Consider the following 21051-nt stretch of genomic DNA (forward strand, 5'->3'; position numbering starts at 1 on the left):
TCTTCCAGATAAACTGCACCAAAATCCACCAGTGAGACACAGGAAACAGTTCCACAGCAGAGAAAAGACTCCACTTGGTAAATATACTCCACTGAACACACTCTGTGATAGCAGAAATAAAGCAGAGAAAGGAGATTTTGCATGGCACAATAGGATCAGGTTGAAGAAACTGGATGGTCACATCAAGATCATTTCTTTTCTAATATGTTTCATATTATTTCAGAGAATTTGCTTCCCACGCACATATCCCGTTACTTCTGCAAATTTCTGCTCAGCAAATTTCAGAGCAGAATTTCTCCAGGATGAGGTGCAAGCTGTTAGAAGCTTCCTAAAGCACAAACTACTGGATTTGACAGGAAAAGCAGGAGATGTTAACTCAGGCAACAGCTTATCTGAGCTTACAGAGATCAGATGAACCTCCTGTAAGAAAATGGACTATTAACGAGTATGCTTGGCTTGTAAAACTAAAGCAGAATGACTATCAAGAAAATGTTTCTGTGAAGGAACAACCCCCTTCTGTGCCCCTAGCAGCATCTTTACATAAAGTAAGTTCCTTGTATCAAAGAGTTCAACCTTGCCACATACATGAGGCCACAAAACACATTTATTCTTTTCATATTTCTTTCTCTCATAAAGGTTCTTGAGCACATTTCACACTAAAATATGAACTATTTTCTCAAATTCCAGGCATTTAAAAACACAATTGCATCTGTACAATTTTTCTGTTAACTCAGTAGCAATTCATCAGTGATTATGTTTGTCAGGACACCAGCCACCTGTCCATTAGCGGAGGGAACCAAACACATATACTACCTGTTTAACTAGACTATACAACCAGAAAAAACTAGCAAGCACAATCTCTCCAGGTTTAGAAATCCCTTATAAAGAGCTTGGCTTCGGAAAGAGCCTTCACTGACCATCATAAAGGTAGAGATTTTGCCCAGTTTGAATTTGCAAGCAGGATTTGTCCAGCTCACCTTTCTGGAAGACAAACTTCTATAAAGCACCAAGTAAAACAATGAAGGCAAAAGAAAGGTTATCCTAGCTGAAAATTAAGAGATTGTTCAATCTTCTTGCTTTGCAGGCAGAAAACATCCCCAGAGTGGGGCAAAAGCAGAGAAAGGAATAATTTGCTGATGCACGATCTTCTGAATTCTTTTTATTCTCATCCAATTGAACATTTAAGCGCTGATTTCTTCCTCCCTCCCCTTTTCCAGCTTTAACATGCTGGCTACAGCAGCATGAGGTCATGGTGCGACATCGCAAAATTCCCTGCAGAAGCCAGTGGGAAGAGAGGCTTTGCTGGGTGGATGCCAAGCTTCTGTTCAGACACATACAACCTTAGTACATTTTTCATGCTCTATTTGCTAATTAACAAGGGAAAGAAAGCCATGAAGCTGAAAGTCCAGACATTTCCTTCAGATTGGGTCTGTGGTACAAGCACATAAGCAGAATTGTGTCCAAAGCAAGGCTTTGTCTACTTGCACAGAGAAAGAGCTCAAGGGCACATTATCTTTAGATAGTCACCTGCAGCACAAAAACGGGAGTCACCTCTAAGGCCAACACTTGAATTTCATTTAGGATTAGTCAGCAGAAGGCGCCTGAATACTATATTAACCTGAACTATGCAGACTCAAATATACCTAACATCTGGCCAAACCAGATCTAAATTTCAGCTATTGCTATAGAGAGATACCAAGCCATTAGAGGTCACCTCAGGAGAGTTCTTAATCTGCTCAGAGGGTCTATTTAAGACACCCAGGAGAGCAAAATGCTTCAGCATGTCACCCACACCAGTTTGCCAGCATTTTCCCTCTCATCTTGTTCCAATTTTAATGGTGGGCAATGATACTATGTCCATTTGTACCTATAAAATAGACTTGCAGCAACTCATTGCACACTTCAGAATACATTGCAGTTATTTCTAGAAGAACAGTATGCTCTGCCTGTCATACACTGTTTCATCTACTGTAAGTATTTAGTTCATTGAAACTCTCAAATAAACTGCATTGCTACATTTTGTGCTAAGTTTGGAAATGGACTTCCCAGGGAAAAGTGCATTAAGTTACAGGTCCATGAGTGCTGTTCAGATCACACAGTACTACTGAAGATATCCAGAAGAGGGAAGTGAGACAACCCCAAGAGAGCAGAGCAAGGGAGTTACCTGGCAGTGCAGTGGGCTGGTGAGCATCTTCGGTGGGAAGCATCAGCAAGCACATCCAGAGAGTACAGAGGAGATAATGGATTGAACTGGAAAGTCAAGAGATTTTATTTAAGCAAAGCATTAAAAGAAATAGTACCCAGATAAAGCTCCTCAGATCTGTTCTGTTCTGTTCACACAGTATAAGGAGACCTTTCTGGCACCTCAAGGGGTAAGACCAGATGAGAACAGACTCTCACTTCAGACAAAAGGCTAGCACAAAGGGTGAAACAGCAAATCTCATAACCACCTTCTCACAACAGACAGCCTCAGCACACTCCTTTTCCAACTTGCATTATTAAAAATGCTGGTTGACTAAGAATATATGTGCTGTATTGCTGCATGCCATGAGAAAAAAAGTCTGCTTCTCCTTCAGAAAGCCTCTTGTCCACCTTCACATTGCAGAGGAAGAAAAGTCACTGTTATGAATTGTGCGAGCACAGAACTTTCCACAGGGCAGTTCCTGTATTCCCAAGGGTTGTATAAATCACTGAAACAGATCTCTAGAAGACTCAGATCCACCAGGTTAAGTTCACAATGAGAACCCAATTCATTCCCTGGCAAGTGAGTTGCTCCTTTCACACACCTCCAACCTCACAAGTTGTCTTTGCAAACTGCTTAAAACAAATTTTTGAAACAATGCATGGTCAGGCTAATCTAAGATATTCCATTAGACATACATTAGACAAATCTTGAAGGCATCAAACCTGCACAACACAGCTTGTTGTAGAAGATGCAATGGTCAGGATTTTTAATGGTCAGCACAGAAACGGAATAATCCGGTCAAAGAACACATGGAACAAGCTTTGCTCAGTATGTAAACAGAAGTTTTAGACTGATTTCTCTGGGGTACCTGCTTCTTTATACTTCCATTTGGCATTTCCTCTTTATTTATAATTCACATCTCAAGCAGGAAATTAATTTCCATCTGCTTTGCAAAGTGCTACACCAATCTCCAGAACACTTCTCTTGAATTACTAGGACCACTGATGCATTTTTAAATAAGGACAAAGAAACAATCCACACCTGTAGCAGGACTCATCATACAAGCTATCTGTAACTTCAGAACTCAGTACTAGTACCTTTACCCTCCACCTTTCTGAGAAAGATGCACCACAAAGCTGCTGCTATCAGGGAGCTCCTCCTCAAGTGGGACTGCTCTTTTACTGTCAGTGAACTGCACAGTCAGGAGAACCACCAGGAGCTGACTCTTACTGGAATGGCTGATTCAAGTTCATTTAAGACAAACAAAAGTTACTTACTTTTAAATCTTATGTAGTTACTCTTATCTTTACCAATACAAGAGCAATCTGTAAAATATTCTCACTAATGGAAAACACACAATTGCACAAAGGCTTGAAAATTATTTCTTGCCATATACACATTTTTAGACACCTGAACAGTAAAAGAAATTTCAGTCCTACTGCTCACCAACCATAAAACAACTCGCATAGGAATAGAAAGGAGTGTGCATGGCCAGGAGCACTGTTACAATATGACTGCTCAAATGGAAGAGGGGTTTTTTTGATCTTTGCTATTAAGAGCCTGAGCTTTTATATCTTAAAGTAAAAAATAACTCCTAGCACTGAAGCGAAGAAAGACTTACTGGAGAATATAAAAGTGCACACACAAGAGTTTCAGTTACAAGAACACCTGTTTCTCTTGCTTATCACCTCTTATATTTTCCTGTTACAGCTGCTATTTAACTACATAATTTAAGCTCACCATTTTTTCCCTTCTCTATGGATGAGACTGTCAGGTAGAAGCCTCAGCCAAACAAGGCAAAACAAAGCATTTTAAAAAGAGAAAAATGTTCCAATTCTTATGGAATTTTGAGAGGCCAAAGCTCCTCCTGTCAAGAGGCATTTTCCCTCCCACTCACTGTCAGAAAGGATGGCCTACACTAACCTGAAACAGGGAGATAAATAAAAGGAGTTCCTGAGCTATTCAGTTTAAATAGACAATACAATGCCTGAGAAATGGATTGTGTTCAAAGCCCAGAAGACATCAGTTAACAAAATGAGAAGGGATAGGACTGCCTTACCTCAAGTGCACAGGCAACAGTGTGTGGGAAATCAGAAGCCAGCATTGTGCTCTTTCTAGAGAGAAGGAAACCAAGAAAATAAAAAAAGGAAAAGCAGAGTGACCTTACCTGGTTGCGATCTCTCTTCCCCATGGATGGCAACCAAAAACTGGAAGGAGGCAAAGGCAAAAGGATAGGTGGGAGCAATGCCAAGGAATGAACATGGGGGGAAAAAAAGGAGGGTTGGGGATGAGAAGGGGAAGGGAAGAACAAAGACGGAGAGAGAAGGAAAAAGATTAAACATCATCAGGAATCATATTAAAAATAACAAATTTCAGATCCAAGGAAGAAAATTAGGTATCAACAGCTGGTGAAGGCTGGACCCACTGCACTACAGTCAAGACATGCCTTCCTCACCTACCCATTCCCCAGAAGAGCATTAGGGAAATGCCAAAGGATAAGCACCATGAGTACTTCCAGTGCTTACTACAATTTAAATACACAAATGGGGAAGCAGACATAACACCAAAGAAAGAAAAAGTAATTTCACAGCTGCCTTGTCAGCATCATTTCTGGAGTCTGCCCATAGTACAGTTCCATAAAGAAGCATTTTAAAAAATGAATATATGGGGCTCAGTCTTCTCTTAATGTCTAAAAGATTGGCAGTTACTGCAATGGCACATTATAAAGGAGGATGAAAAAAAAATGCTGACTGTAAAAAAAGGGCATTTGAGTAGCGCCTACATGATTGGGTAGCTTTATATATAAATATATATATATATATAACAAAGGGGAACTCGGCAATTATGGGTAAGAAAACAGAGAACCCATCAGTAGAATACTGTCTCCCATTCCACAGGTTATGCTTAAGTGTCCACCCAGCTCTTCCCCCTCAGAAGGGAAGAGGATCGTTGAGCTCTTCTTCCCCTCCCAAAGTTCTATACAACAGCTCTTAAGGGCCTTACTCTTTCTGTCGAGGATCATTAACAATATGACCCAGCCTCTCAGTGCCCAGACTGCTCATGGATGTCTCCTGAAACACAAAGAAAGGCAAAAGGTTGCAAATTCTCACCCAGTGAGCAGAGAATAACTTGCTGCTGCCAGTAAGAATAAATCTTACTACCCTGGGTTACATCCTTTCCTTACCAGCCCACTCTCAGCTAAACATGTTTACTCCTTCATTTTAGAACTTCATTTGAGATGATTTAACTAATTAGAATCATTCAGAGAATCATTCAATTTTATCTATGAGGCTTATTTATTATTTTTAGTGATGATATTTGCTTGCAGAGGAACACACCATAAACAGGACTGGAACAAAGTATGCAGCACAAGAACGCATGAGAGCAGAGGAGACGGCTGGGAAGTGTTTCCTTGCATGTTACTGGGGTCAGTTGGGCTAGAAACAGGCTGAGATAGGACACTATACTGTTCTATTAACAGTGGGGAGTCACCAATCACCAGTGAATAAATTAAGGAGGGAAAGTGTGATGCTTTTGCCCTTTCTGAAAGCAGCAATTCAGCAGCAGGACCTCTAGCAACTAAAGAAAACGTAGGTCCTAGGAGAATGGACTTGCTCTGGGAGCATGTTGCTTCCTGCAAGATGCTGCCCTGTGTATGTGCTCGATGCTGGCACACACGTACACATACATCCTGAAGCACCAGCTGTTCACATCTGCATAGAAACTACCTCCAAAAAAGATGCATGCATTTCAGCAAAGGGCTGAAGATGAGGGCAAAAGTCTTTCACAGGTAAGGTTCGTTTGTGCCAGGTATATAGGCAAAAAACACTCGAAGTTTGGGGGCAGTTGTAGCAGCAGGGGTGAAAGATGGGCTATTTGTTACAGCAGGAAAATTATTAACTTAAAGTGCCATAATGTTTAAATTTACGGTTTATTACTGTGTAAATTACAAGCCGTACTTTTGGTAATTAGCAGCTCGCTGGCGGGGAGCTCTGAATGAAACTCATTATTTATGATTACAATTTCGAGAGAGATGGGGAAGGGGGAGCAGTGACCTCCGCTGCAAATGACAAAGATCCCTTTAAGGTGATGAAGATGAATTAAACAAGTAAATATTATCCTTCTCATTTGGATCATTAGAGGTGTGCCGCCAGGCCCAGTCACTTGCAGGTGGCCTCAGGAACCCTACGTAGTCAGTTTCTTGCCAGCTGAGGATTCATATTTTGAATGCTGGTTACAATTAAGCAAGGTGAGTGGAAGAAAGAAGGGGCAGACAAGGATCTTTCAAGTATGACTGAACAGAAGGCAGCTGTCACACTCTTCTAGACTTCAGGCCCCCCTAACACACCTTGTTAGCAGACTATGGCCAGCCAGTTCAGAACTTATGGCAATGTTTTCAAAAGCACAGAGCACATCACAATAAAAAGAAAAGCCAAACACAGCCAAGACCTTCCTTCTCAGAATCATTTTTTACAACAAACAGTAGTGCTCAATACTCCACAATGCAGACCAATCCAGCTGTAGCCCTCTCTTTTAGACAGACATCTGTAAAGTATTGTTCTATCAGAAAAAGAACAAAATATTTTGTTTGGTGTTTGCCCTACGTATAATAAAACCAGTCAATAACTTTGGGCAGCTTTGTCTGCATTTACTGCATATACCTTTTTAGTCTCCTGTCTTCCCACTGAAAATGCAAGTGCTAAAACCACCTTCCTTTGCTGCTATTCATATCAGTCTTCTTCCCTATATAAAATTTGGCCTTCCTTCACCTTTGAGGCACCTCTCTGCCCTTGTAGTCTCAGATGAGCATGCACAGGTCTCATGCCATCACCATTTTCCCCTACATTCTGTCTAAATCTTCTTGACAGTTATGCTCCCTGTCATTCTTCTCAGGCCTCCTTTTATGCTTTCAGTGCTGATCAGCTGTCTTTGCCACTCCAAATGTGCCTTAAAATCCAGTTAGTCACTCAATCATTTTCTGACAGTCAAAGCAGTTAAACAAATCAAACAATACATGAAACAAAAAATATACAGGACCAGTTTCTGCAGAAAACAATTGACATGGTATCTTAGAATAGCACATCAGGACTGATCAGAATTTGAAATATAAAATTACCATCTTTCAAAAGGGCATACCTTGCTAACCAGCCTCCTCCGACCTTTACGGAGACAACGAGCAGCAGCTCCTGGAAGGCGATTCAGGCGGGCATGAAATCCTGAAAATCAAATGCAGAAAAACTGAACAATGAACACAGAAGATTCTTCCTGACAAAACCACCAGGAAAACTCCTTAGTTCAGTAATCAAATCACATCCTCTGTCTCTTGTTTTTCAGTCTCAAAGACGTAGATTTGCCGATTTATTCACAAATCAAATCAAACCCTTACTTTTAAAAAAAGGAAGACTGCCAGTGGGCAGCTGGCATGACTATTTCAGTAAATTCACCGATAGTACAGTTTTTTCTTAACTGGATCTTCAAAAAAATACCAAAACATCACCAACACCAGTTTAAATGCAACACCTATGAACAGAATCTACTCTTGCCATCCTATTAAAAGTTCTCAAACATTATTCCATATGGACCTCACCTCTCTGAGCTGGCCGTGAGGGCAAAAGGAAGGTGGAAACAGAGAGTTTGTCCAGGCCTGAGTCAATCCTCTCCACTTCAGATCGGTGATCAGCTCCCCACTTGGCAAGAAGGTTGGGGACAGTGAATCCTGGAACACATTCTCCTTCATAAAACCAATCACTTTGCTCATCATCTCCTAAAGAAATAGGATGAAATTAGCCACAAATAACATCAACATACCTTGTGACAGTCCCTCAAAATACAAGTAGGCATACCTGAATGTGAAACAGCTGAAGTCTCATTAGGAATTCGTTCTTGAAGAGCCTTATATTTGTATTCTGTTTCAATGATCCTCAGTAACTATGGGGCTTCACTAAATGCTTTAAACTATCCAACTCATCAGTCTCCAGAATTTCCCTATAGAACAAAGCCTCTTTATAGACCTGCCTAAGGCAGGTTTAGCACTCTGTTGCTACTGCATCTCATCAACCTTAGTTCAGTGTTGTGTGATGTCTTATGCAGAGCTCTTTCTCTGAAGTAATTACTGCGACACCGGTAGAGGCCAATCATTTGGCACATGTTATAGGTTGTCACAGGAGACACTTCACAAGAGGGGAAGACCAGGTTCACAGACTAAGCAAAAGAAACATACTGATGAGAAAGACCCCTAGTCTCCTAAGACAGCAGCTAAGACAAAAACACACAACTATCAGAAATGGTCACTGTGAGTGTCAGTACTAACCATGCAGTGAGTTGCTCTCAATCAAAATTTCTTAGAATCTCTCAGAACTACAAACCCTCTGCAAAACTAAAACAACAGCAACAGAAGACACGACCAAAGTCTCCATGGAGCTGGGTCACTGTAGTTAAAGCAGGTGCAGTCTAAAACTGAACTGCATCAGACACTGTTCATAGTAAATCTGTCTGGCCACAAATTCCTGAGAGCAGTAGCATATGAGCAGCACACGAAAAAAAAAGCAGGAAGAGAGCAAGCAACCTGACACACATAGCATTTCAGCAGCCCAACTCACAAACAGTCCATGTAATTGCAAGGTGCTTCATCTTGCCTTAAAAAACTGGCACGCCTACCTTAGGGAAAATTCTCATTTGCCTACCATTTACTCTCAACTCAAGCATCCCCACTCACTCTCCTTTGCTCACTGAGTTACATTATTCCTGACCAAAGACCATTATGTCTACCTACACATCCTGCTGGAAAAAAAAAAAAAGAAAAACAAAGAAAAACAAAACAAAAGAATACAAGAAAGTAAAAAAACCTCATCCTAGTAAGTATGCTACAATCTTGCACATAACAGAAGAAGCAACGCACAAAACCAACTCTGATCAGCAACAGGTAGGACAGCCAGAATACTTTATCCCAAAGCTCTGATATTGTTTTTTCTGTCATGTATCAAGCTGACCTTATACTCGGGCTTATACTCAGTGCGGCTTATAATCGTGAAATTACTGTAAAGAACATTGGATAGTTCTCCTAAGAGGTCCTAAATTGTGCAAAACTACTCCTATAAATTTGGGTCTATGAGCGTAGTGCCCTGCCATACCTCAAATCACTATTTTCACAAGACAAACTTTAACAATCAGCATCATATGCTAATATTCAGTAATTTCTCACTGTGAGAGATCCCCATGCATTTAACAAATATAAAACAAAAAAAAAATTATGAACTAGGATCATTCTCTGCTCATAGAAGTGTGCTGGTATATGCAGCTGCAAAGACAATTTATTTAATTAGCAACAGCACAAATATTGCATGATGCAACCTCAAAAGAAGGAAGAAAAAAAACCTGCATTTATTTAAGAATGCTGTCAGCTTAAATTTCCCATTATTCAGGGTGGAATTGTGCTGGAAAACTATTTATAAGGTGATGATCTGTGACCAAAAAAAAAAAAAAAAAAGTGCTCACTCCATCTCACTGACATGGAAAGTTGTTGGTTTTTTTTATTTACTTTATGACTGAGAATTGTCAAGGGAAAAAAAAAGGAAAAGGGGATTTTTTTTATTTAGTCTAAAGTGCAATAATATTTTTAACCATTTTAACATAACTGTAAGCTACATCATCTTGATCTGAAAGCTATCACAGTACAAACTGTTTCAACAGAGAGGCCTGATGACAAGGATGTTCTCTTACCTACACAGGGAAGGCTGTAATTGGACTTTATTAATTTATCTAAGTCATATTTCTACACGTTCCTGTATATTGAGCATCCTACTTCTAGTAGCAGTCAAAAATTAATGTCTAAAACAGGGTAAAAAATCAGGGCAAGTATATAGGGCAAGCATATAGAAAAGTATGTATATACAGTAATTTCACGAATACAAGCCGCACCAATTTGACCAAAATTTTGGTGGAAACCCGGAAGTGCGGCTAATATTCCGGGGCGGCTAATCTATTAACAAAATTCTAAAAGCTGCCAACACGGAAGTGAGAGCCCGCGGCAGCCCCAAGCCAAGCTGGAGCCCGGCCGGCCCCGGCAGAGGTGGGAAAGCCTGGCAGAGGCGGGGCCAGCAGTGTGGGGGGCGGGCGGCAGAGCCTGAGCCAGCAGGGCGGGGGAGCCCGGGAGAACTGGGGCTAGCAGTGCAGGGGAGCATGGCAGAAGCAGGAAGGCCGGCGGGTGGGGCTGCCTGGCAGCGGGGGAAGCCCAGCATAATCGGGGCCAGCAGCGTGGGGGAGCCCGGCGGTGCGGGGGCCTGCAGTGCCGGCCAGGGCGAGGAAACGCGGCGGCGGTGCAGACGGGAGGGGGCGGCCGGCGAGCCTGGTGGCGGCGGCGGCAGCCCTGCCGGCGGGGCGAGCGAAAGCGGCGCTCGCGAAAGCGCCGCCGCGAGCGAAAGCGGCGCGGGGCGGGCGCGGCGCTCGCGAGGCGCGGCGCGGGGCGAGGGAAAGCGGCAGCGGGGCGAGCGAAAGCGGCAGCGGGGCGGGCGGCGAGCCCGGCGGCGGCAGCCCTGCCAGCCGGGCGAGCGAACGCGGCAGCGGGGCGGGCGGCGAGCCCGGCGGCGGCAGCCCTGCCAGCTGGGCGAGCGAACGCGGCAGCAGGGTGGTGCTGACGGGAGAGGGGGGCCAGCGAGCCCGGCGGCGGCGGCAGCACCACCCGGCCAGCCCCGCCGAGCCGTGGCGCTGAGCTGGGCCACCCGGCCCCGTCGGCAACCATGAGCGGGCCGAGCCTGCCTGGCCCCGCCCCGAGCCAGTAAACCCCGCTATGCCACGATCCTGTTACTAATTGGCCAATTTGTGAAAGCTGCGCACGGATTCTCGCGACGAACGAAAGTGCGGCTAATATTCGGGGTGCGGCTTATCTATTGACAAAGACAGCAACATTGTCGAGGCACCGGGGGTGCGGCTTATAATCCGTGCGGCTTGTATTCGTGAAACTACTGTACACTACCCAGTCTCCATCAATCTTGTCTCAGGTGATGAAGTAAAACACTTCAGTTACCACTCTGCTTCATCATCTGATATACAAGTGCTCACTAATTTCAGCTCCCCCTGAACAATCATCAGTAAAAAGAGAGGGCAAAAGATTCTACTTTTCTGTTGCCTTTGAAGAACCAGAGTCTGGAAACAGTTATTTTTCAGCAATGGTCAAAGCTGATATTTGAAATCCCTACTCTTAAGGAAAGTTTTGTACTCCCCTAAGATCATAGATTGGTCCTACAGCCTAAAATACTATCAAAAAACACATAAGCATGTTTGCTATCATTGTGCTGCTTCACACAGGTAGCTGGGCCATTAACAAGCTAGTGAAAGCAGCATATCCTACTGAGCTACTGGTGCTACTTCCTTTAGCACTCATACATTCCCAGAAGAGACCTCATCCAAAGCTTAGCTTGTGAAATGTGACAGAATCAGAGTGCACAGAATTGCAGGTCTCTAGGGTCACATTCCATATGCTCCAAATGTAATAGTTCTCAATGCCTATGTGCCTATTACAACCTATTTCACACTTGCTTCTGCCGTATCCCCCACCAACTGAACACTGTGCCGTGGCTGATAAATAAAACCAGATAGCACTTCACACTCAAAACTCCTAAGATACCATTTCTACAACAGATATTGAAAACACCACATTCAACTAATGCACACAAGAGCAAGGGAGGAACAGATATTTAAAGAAATAAAACCTATCACGTGTAACCATCATCTTCTTAGCACAGTCTATTAGGTGACTTGTCAGTATTAAGTCATTTTTTTCCCATCTTCTCTTTCTGCCATAGAGAAAACAACTAACATATTTGGGCACTAATGGGATGTAGACAACACTTAAAACACCTACAGAAACAACCATAAGCTGTGCTTTTTCATTATGAAGAGTTCTCAAATTCCTCCTGTATGTCTGTGCCTTTCCATAAAAGTAGCTTCTTATATAGCAAATATTATGGATCCGATATAAAAAGTATTTCATCAGGAAAAATACAGTGTTATGAAAATTATATAATGTAGCCCTCATTTCTTAACTTCTAGCCACTCCCTGCCACTGGTTTTTCCTCACACAATTCTGTTTCTGTCTCTTCAAATATAGATCTTTCTTTTCACTTCTAAAGAAAGTAAGGAACTCCCTAGCAGCGCATGAGGAAAATCACAGGACACTTGTTACCTTGGCGGCCTTCATCATTGGTGAACAGGCCAGTATCACTGCTGCTGCAAACACTGCTGGTTTCACTGGAAGAAAAACAGAAAAAAAAACATGGTTACAATTGCAACAGGCACAATATAAAAATCACTCTACTACATTTTACTAGCTTCTCCAAGACCAAAATGCTTTACATGTCTCAGAAAAATTGAATTTCAGATACATGACTAACTCTAGAACAGAACGTAACTGCTTTCCGTTAAGACTTATCAATGCTATATCACTTGAAAAAGAGTAGAATCCCGTATCTAGTTTAGTTCTAAGTTATCAAGAAGTAATTAATAAAATGGCATTTGCCTGGGGTACTAGAATTAATAACCTACCTAAGGCATCATGTGGAATACTCACCAGGAAATTAAAAGCAGTTAAAAACTCTGTCCTTGGGTCACTTAACAGCTACTGAAAACCCTCTTAAGTTTTCTACTTCAGACTCCTTTTCCTCAAAAATGTTACACTGTCACACAAACAGCCTCCCCCAACCCACAACTTTTATTTTATATGGAGTAAAGAGCAGCTGCAACATCTACAACTCTCCAGCTAAATACCTTAGCACAGCCTGACTTGCTGTTGCTGAACACAACCTTGTCACAGCATGCTTTGCATTTGCTGAAGCAGTTAGAGGAGATTTCATTCTTGAACAAAAGAATAAAGACAGAAATTCATGTGTAAAAAGCCATTAATTGACTGCAAAGCTAGATGAATATTTGTAGCAGAAATATATGTTCATGTCAGTCCCAAGCATCTGAAAGCTTTAACACTGACTTGAAATCATTCCTTGGATACTTCAGGCAATACTTCCTCTGAGAGATATTAGGACAAGTAGAAACTACTTACTGCCTACTCCCTGAGCACTAAGACCCTAGATGTGAACAGCAGGTGTAAGTCAGCACTAGAATCAGTCTTCAGTCAGGGAAAGCTGGTTGAAAGTATCTCTGGATGCCTCTTCTCCAGGGAAACCTGATCACACTAGAGACCAGTATCAACTGGAAACCCCTTGATTCATAAGGCTGAATGATGAGGGACCACAAAATATGTCACTCCAAAGAATGACACAGAATAAAACTCAAATTTGTGAGCATATTGTTGTTCTTAGAAAATGCACTCTTAAAGTACAGCCAAGTTAACTCATCATGCTGGATATCTAAAACTCTGCATCTTCATCATTGTGTAAAGGTCATTTATAGTTAAACGATGAACAATCTGTACAGCATTCTCACCTTTCAGCATGTAAGTGAATATCAAATTCCGAATTAATGCATTACAAAGCTTGGCCATGCATTCATCCTCCCACATATACACTATAGCAATTAAGGCCAAGGACTGAGAACCATGAAGTAATTGTTTCATCCCAAGCTCTCCTACCAACTCACTGTATGACCCTGGGTCAATCTCTTAGCATGCCTGCTTTCCCTTTTGATAGCTTGGATAAACAATCCTCACAAGCTGCAGATGCAAGGACCAAGTGATTGCTTCATAAGGGCTTTAGCATCCTCAGAGCAAAAGTGCCTGAGAAAGGAAAAAGCATTGACAAGAATCCAGGTCATATGAACAGTCCTTTAAGAATCCTGTTGAACTGAGAGCTCTTTCGTTCCTTATAGATAAGCATCACTGCCAGTGCTTTAAGGAAAAAACTTTCAGGGATTTCACCCTCTTCATTACCTCTTCTGCACTGCAGGGCTGAACACAAACTAGACTCCTATGCAGACCTTTCTGCAGGTCCAGTAAGCACTGATTAATGACCTCCACTTGCAAAGGAGGCTACTTACCTTAACCATGAAATAATGAATGCTATTGATCCGACAAGCTACTGCTATAGAGTGTTATTGATCACCCAATCTTTGGTTAAAATGGTCCTCATTTAGCAATTTCACTGTCGCAAACACCTGGAGCAAAGCATGCTTATAATTAAATAGTTTGGGGGAGTTAAACTGAGAGGTGATGGACAGAGATCTCAGGTTTCCCCCATTTATTCTTTTGCCTGAGCTATTGTTTGTGTCAGGAGGGATATTGATTTTCTATAAAAATAAGAAAACAAGAGGCACCGAGGGGCTGCAGAAGGTCAGGCTGGGCTGGAGAAGGAGGGGAAGCAGAACACTCTGTCTTTGTCACTTGCCTTCCAAGAGAGAGGAATTTTTTTCTTTTATGGAGAGACTGGCCTCCAATTCATCAGCTTAGCCAGACTCATGAATACAACTGCAGACTGTCATCAAAGTAGCTCCCTTCCAAATGGTAAAGGAACTTGACTGGACATTCAGGATGAGCGATGGTCACATTCTCGGGCCAGAAGATTGTTCTGGTTTTGGCTGGCTAAGAGTTAAAATTTTTCTCATAGTAGCACTTTGGTTCTATCTTTTGGATTTGTGACCATTGTTGATAACACAGGGATGTTTTAGTTATTGCTGAGCAGCGCTTACACAGTGCCATGGGTGTCTCACACAGCCCTGCCAGCAAACAGGCTGGGGTGCACAAGAAGATGTGAGGGTACACAGGCTGGACAACCAGCCCTGACTGACTACAGTGACATCCTACATCATATAATGTCATGCTTAGCAATAAAAGCTGGGAAAAAGAAGAATGAAGCCAGAGACCTTTGGAGTTGTGGTGTTTGTGTTCCCAAATAATGTTACAAATTATGGACTTCTGCATTCCTGGAGAGCGCTGAACACCTGCCTGCAGATAGGAAGTAGTGAATTCCTTATTTTGCTTTCCTTACACACGCAGCTTTTGCTTTAGCTACTAAACCAACTTCACCTAAAGTTGAGGGTTTTCTCACTTTTACTTTTCCATTTTCCTCCCTCAACCCTGCAGGGGAGTGAGCAGGTGGCTTTTTGGAGCCGAGCTGCCTATTCAGGTTAAAGCACAATGCATCAGCATTAAGCCAATGAAATCTCACAGCCAGGTTTGAAAAAGTCACAGTAAGAGTTCTTCTACTTGAAAACATATGAGACCAACTGCATATCTTTCACAAGTAAATACAGTACTCAAAAGGATTTTTAGACAGCTCTTGTACTACAGCTTGTTCTGCCCAAACCCAGACCATTCTGGAAGTACTCAGCTTAGATCAACAAGAGAAAAAACTTCAGCACTCAATATATAATTTGCCTTTGTTTATTTATGGCTGCAGGGAATCTCAAAACATTTAGGAACAGAAAGGCATGTTACTTTTAACAGTCTTAGCAGCTAATTGCCACCTTTGTACAAATATACAAATGAATGCTTAAATTAAAACCACTTGTTTCCTTTGTTATTTTCATGATTATTTATAGATCAGGTATTGGGTCATGTCATTACCCAATTCAGAACCATCATCATTTCCTTATCGTGCTCCTGCACATCCATCCTTCACTCAATTTATGTTCACCTTTTGCCATGTTTGGTAAACAATTTCCAAGATTTCATTACATGCACACTTGAATTATAGTACTGCAGCTCATCTTCCTCCAGCAAAGGACTGGACATAGTCCCACAAGTAAGCTAGAAAAAAAAACATTTCCCCATTAAGAACCCATATCCAAGACTTCCTCAGTTAATGGGAGTTTATCAACTGAATAAACAGGTCTTTGACCTGACTTAGGATAAGAAGCCTTCTAGAAAGCAGAAAAAATACTGGATATTTCTGCATTTACAGATTCATTCCTGCATAACAAACCAAAGAAATTGTCAGGGTAGGGGAGGAAAAATAAGGTTAAAAAAATCCATTCTGAATACACAACTTAGTTTGTCTGAAAACTCATTTCATTTTATCACATTCCCTACTATTAGAGGAGTGAACAGTAGTGGAACCTGTTCAGTATGAAAGTTTTGTAAATCACCAGATCACCACAGATTGCTTCCAAGTCCCACAAGTAGCATCAGTCACCTTTCGTCCCATCAGCTTGTGATGACAACCACACCATTTGCTCTCCCAGGCATCCAATGTTCTTCTCCCTTCCTCAGGATATGCCCTTGTCATACATTTGTGAAAAGTACTTCTCTTACTGTACCAGAAAAAACAGCTAGAGCACAGTGGGAGTGAGGCAACCACAGCCAGTTTCACTGTGCTGCTGGCAGCAAAGTGCTATATTTAGAGCAGTAGAGACCAAGGCATGATCCTTCACTGCTGCGAGGGATACTCTGCAGTGAAGAGGGCTGTATGTATTCCTCGCTCCAACTGTGGCCCTCCCTAGTGAGTCACAGCACAGATCACACATGTGGTGTTGGAGAGGTCAAATATTCCAAGCACTAGCTTTCCAGAGAGAATCCCAAGGATTTGGCAGCAGATGGTAAGTGTCATTTGATGCATACACTTGCACAATAATTAGTCTGAGAGCAAGGGACAACTGAGACAGAACAAAGCCATCTCCCAGCATGGTCCTCAAGTAGCAGTCTGGACACAGTTCTTTATTTACTCTTTCAAGGCTGGCACAAATAAAGGCTGGATGAAAGCCTGTTGGTTTAAGTTCAAGTTTAACATGATGGAACAGACTCTGACTGGTGTTAAAAAAAAACAACTCAAGGAACACTGTCCATCCGTGCTGCATCTAGTAAGGGTATCTCTCAGTCCATCACCACTGATGTGCACTATTCAGAAACTACTTAGCACACTTCTTTTCCTGGACTACTAGCAAACAGCTCTGAGAAGATAAAACTACTTTAACAACCAGTAACAAAGCTTCCATCCACAAGTTTCTTGTAAAGCCCCTCTTCACACCCACTTCATAGCAACAGCCACTCTTAAAAGAAAAAAGTCACCACATTGTAAAAGTTACATGCTACAAATCACAACTGACCCAGTAAAAATGCAATAGTGGTTCCCTGGACCACCGGGAGGACTTACTATAACCTAAGCTTTTCACAGGGTCCCAGAAAACACCACTGAGAAGTCTGCAATTTCAGCTATTATCTACAAAGCAGTAATAATGAAGTGTTACCTGTCCACTCTGACAAACTGCAGGAGCTAGACTGTCACAACACTTAACTGAACCTCAACATATGAACAATCATACTGTATCAAAGAGTTAGACTTTCCAAATCCACTCCCCTCTCATAGTGACTATTACAGTGCTTGAGAAAAGAACATGAGAACATGACAAATGCAGACTTCTCTGTATGTTCCTCTAGCTTTTAGAAGTCAGAAATATAAGGAGTTCCTGAGCAGGATCTTTCATCTGGGCTGTAATGTTTAACAGCCCCTGATATACCTATGCTCCACATCTCACTTTTGAATGTATTTCAATTTTGACCTCTAAAATGTCCTGCAGTAGAGTTCCAGAGCTCATGTTTTGTGAAAAAGAACACTTTTTGTTTGTTTTAAATGTCTCCTCAATGTCAGCTGTTCTTACACAATGATAATTAGAAAACCAGCAATCACATTTGCTTTTTGTATGCCATTCATTAAGAAATTTCCTCCATTTGATTCTTAGTAACTGCCTCTTTTCTCACCTGACAAATCTCTTTGGACAGAAGCAGTTTTATGATCCCAAGCCTTTGACAGAGAGAATAAAGGTCAGACTTGGGGAAAAAAAATTCCCAAGGGCAACACAAATTTAGACCATGACATTTACATGTCTTGTTTTAATCCCTTGTATGTGATTCTGACACAAATTCATCAAAATTCTCCAAAACTGGACATCAGGACATCAGACTCCACCGCTTGCACTGGTTTATCCTGTAAGTAACATAAGTTCCCTTCAACTTCTTCATTACCTCACCACATTCTCCCCATAGCTAGGCTTTGATGATCAGATCAGGAGAAGAAATGTAGAACTGCAAGCAAGGTAGGTTAGACTCAGGTTCACACAGTACCTGCACAGAGGGCAAGCAGCTATGACGGGAGATCAGATCTGTTATCGACTACTACTTATAGTAAATGCTGAAAACAAGAAACTGAGATCAGTTCGTATCAATCAGGCAACACAAGTGCCAGCTGTGGGTTTACTCCCCAAACTACAGGCCACAAGCATGCCACGTTGTAGCTGCAAGACCACAGACATTTCAGAGGACTCCTTGTGTAACAGGAGCCAGAAACCTATCAGCTTGCCAACTTTTCAAGGGAGCATTCTGGGTCATCATACAGTACTGACAGGAAAGACTTGGAAAAAATCTACAGTTTAGAAGCAGTTGAGATATTTCTCATCTTCAAAAAGAGAGCAGCACTGAATAATTTTAAGAACTTCAAAAAGCAAGGCACAAGCAGCTACAAGCAAGGCGGCCATCTGACTAGCACAGGGAAGAAACCGAGATCTCACCATTCCGACATGTTTTCATCTGAACCCTGCTTCTGATCATCAGCTTCACACTCCATCCGCTCCTTCCTTCCCCCGTTGCTGAGGAAGGGCCTGTTCTCTCCTGATTCACAAAGGCCATGACTGGATGATGTCCAAGGAGCATTCTCTTTCCAGCGTGAAAGACGCTGTTTCTTGGCAGACTTGAACCTGCAGCCCCTCTCATAGTTCCACTCTGACACCCTGAGCTTTTGCTGGAGACTGGCAGCCACCTCTGATGTCACACGTTTGACTTTCCGTCGGCGCCTGAGAGGTCGACAGGGTGCATTCTCTGTAAAGGAGTCTGACTCATGCCACAAGTGTTGCTTGCTCCTCAGGGTGGCACTAAGAGCTGGATGTCGTTTGACCACTGCCATGTCATCAGAGTCACTGAAATTAGCTGTCAGCACCTCACGGCAATCCTTGACAGCTTCGTCCAAGCTCGACTCTGAGGCCTCACTGTAGCAGCAGGCATGTTCTGCCTGGTGTGTGAAGTCTGAGCGTCGTTTACGACCCCGTCTCTTGCGAAGCTGACGCCGCTGCTGCCGTGGGCTCAGGGCCATCTCTTCCCATAGCTCATCCAGTTTGTTCTGCTCTGAAGTCTGCTCTAAAGCCGAGGCCAAGTCGTGCACCAGCTCATCCATTGGCAATGCCTACTAAAAATGACAACAAACAATCAGCACTAGACATAAATACTGCTAACAACACACCACTAGACTGTAGTATTCCATAGCCTTTGTAACATTAATGGAGTTAGACACTTACTTTGAAGTTACCTGGGAGGACCCAATGCAGGACAACTGCCACTTCCTGGGCTAACACTCACTTCTTTTTGCAAGAGTTAAATCCCTCTTCTAGTCATGGCTGCACAGATCTCTCTCTCCTGCAGCAGCTGGACTGAGTGCTCTGTGTTTGAAAAGGCCTTAAGGTTCATCGTTTGTGTTGAAGCAGCATGCTCAATTACACATCCCAAACGGTATGGAAGCCTGCAACTAGTTTTTGCTACCCGGTGTCAGTAAAGCCACAAAGAAGGGTCAGTCTGCTTGACAAACAGATTGAGTCTTCCAAAAAGTAGACAAGCAGCAAAGCTGGGAGTAAAACAGATGGTAAAACAGGTAGTTTGCAAGTCAGCAGCAAAGGAAGGCGCGCGGTACCCTGGGCTCCTTAGATCAGGGTGTACGAGACCAAGCCCCAACGCCTACCGCCGAAAAACACCTCACGGCTGTCAGTGTGCCAATCCCGAAGTCCCGGCCAAAACCCACACCTCACAACACCCCTCTCTCTACCCCTGCCTTGCAGGCGTGGGATTTCTCTCCCCACCGGGCTCAGAAACACCCGCGCTCCCCAGCCCGGTGAACCACCCGCTGCCGCAGGCCGCCTCCCTTAGTCCTCAGCGACCCGGCCGCACTAACTCCCTCTTCTGGGGAGACGCCGTAGCTCCTGCCCGACAGCCCCCAGCTTCACCAGGAAAAGCCAGGAGAACTGCCCTCACTGTCCCGGACGCGCAGCCTGCTGCCGGGCCGCCCCACGACCCCGCTCACCGGCCAGCGCCCCGCTCCGCCAGCCCCTCCTCAGCGCCGCTTCCGGCCTCCCCGGGCCACTTCCTCCGCCCGCCCCGCCCGCGGGCGGGGCCGCCGCGCCGCCGCCGAGCCCTGGCGGCCCGGCCGGGCCAGCGCCGGCCCGCCCCGCCGCCCGGCCCGCCTCCGAGCGCGGCGCGCCGAGCTCCCTGCCTCTGTGTTTACGCTGTGCCTGCTGCCGCCAGCGGAGCCGTTGCGGATCCCTCACCTGCCAGCGGGGCAGCCCTCGCCATATACGTAACCTTTAGCTGCTTGGTTATCGTATCTTATTTTTAATGGACAAGAAATAAACTTGGTACCCAAACTCCTCCGTTGCGTTGCTGCCACGCTAGTTGTGTGCATCCTAAATTAAACTTCACAGTGCTACTCCCCGTCCTTAAGGCTCGCATCTCTTTTCCCACCATTCCAGTTCACACATAACCAGCAGCCATCAGAATAAAGATAGGTGTGAACCGGCCACCATGCAGTTTTGCGGAACATTCCGTTTTATTTCTCAGTTTTCATGATGCGTCTTCAGGGGGTTTCGAATGGATTTTTTTCATCGTCGTTTTTGTTTTGTTTTGTTTTGTTTTGTTTTCGGGATTTTTTTTCTGGGATTTTTTGTTTGGGTCGTGTGGGGGCTTTTTATTGTTTGTTTGGGGGTTTTGTTCGTTTGTTTTTATTTGGTTTTGGGTGGGGGTTGAGAGGGGGGTTTTTTTTGTTTGGGTTTGGTTGGGGTTTTTTGGGTTTTTTTTCAGAAGGGTGTTTGGGGTTTTCTTAACCGACATAGCTGCACTCAAAATCAAGCCAATACTAGCTCGTTTTTCATGTAATGTTTTACAATGCAGCATA

The 21051-nt window shown here is 43.4% G+C and overlaps 1 protein-coding gene across 6 annotated transcripts in view; it reads right to left on the reverse strand.

The window, feature by feature from the left end:
- GPATCH2L (G-patch domain containing 2 like) overlaps positions 1 to 20251 on the reverse strand; it is a 33621-nt gene extending 13370 nt beyond the window's left edge. For 2 of the 6 annotated variants that reach the window (XM_033062086.2, XM_033062092.2), the window contains exons 1-9: positions 20185 to 20251; positions 19409 to 19731; positions 18629 to 19299; positions 12366 to 12430; positions 7773 to 7949; positions 7322 to 7401; positions 5189 to 5256; positions 4353 to 4392; positions 2165 to 2250 (exon numbers count right to left, since the gene is read on the reverse strand). In XM_033062086.2, coding sequence (XP_032917977.1) covers positions 2165 to 2250; positions 4353 to 4392; positions 5189 to 5256; positions 7322 to 7401; positions 7773 to 7949; positions 12366 to 12430; positions 18629 to 19287 — 1175 coding nt within the window. In that variant the 5' untranslated portion in view covers positions 19288 to 19299; positions 19409 to 19731; positions 20185 to 20251. The remainder of the gene's footprint in view (positions 1 to 2164; positions 2251 to 4352; positions 4393 to 5188; positions 5257 to 7321; positions 7402 to 7772; positions 7950 to 12365; positions 12431 to 18628; positions 19300 to 19408; positions 19732 to 20184) is intronic. The other 4 variants (XM_033062088.2, XM_033062087.2, XM_033062089.2 and 1 more) reach the window with 4 other exon arrangements.
- Between the last annotated feature and the right edge of the window lie 800 nt (positions 20252 to 21051).

The sequence above is a fragment of the Catharus ustulatus genome, chromosome 6 (assembly GCF_009819885.2).
Source record: "Catharus ustulatus isolate bCatUst1 chromosome 6, bCatUst1.pri.v2, whole genome shotgun sequence".
NCBI lineage: Eukaryota > Metazoa > Chordata > Aves > Passeriformes > Turdidae > Catharus > Catharus ustulatus.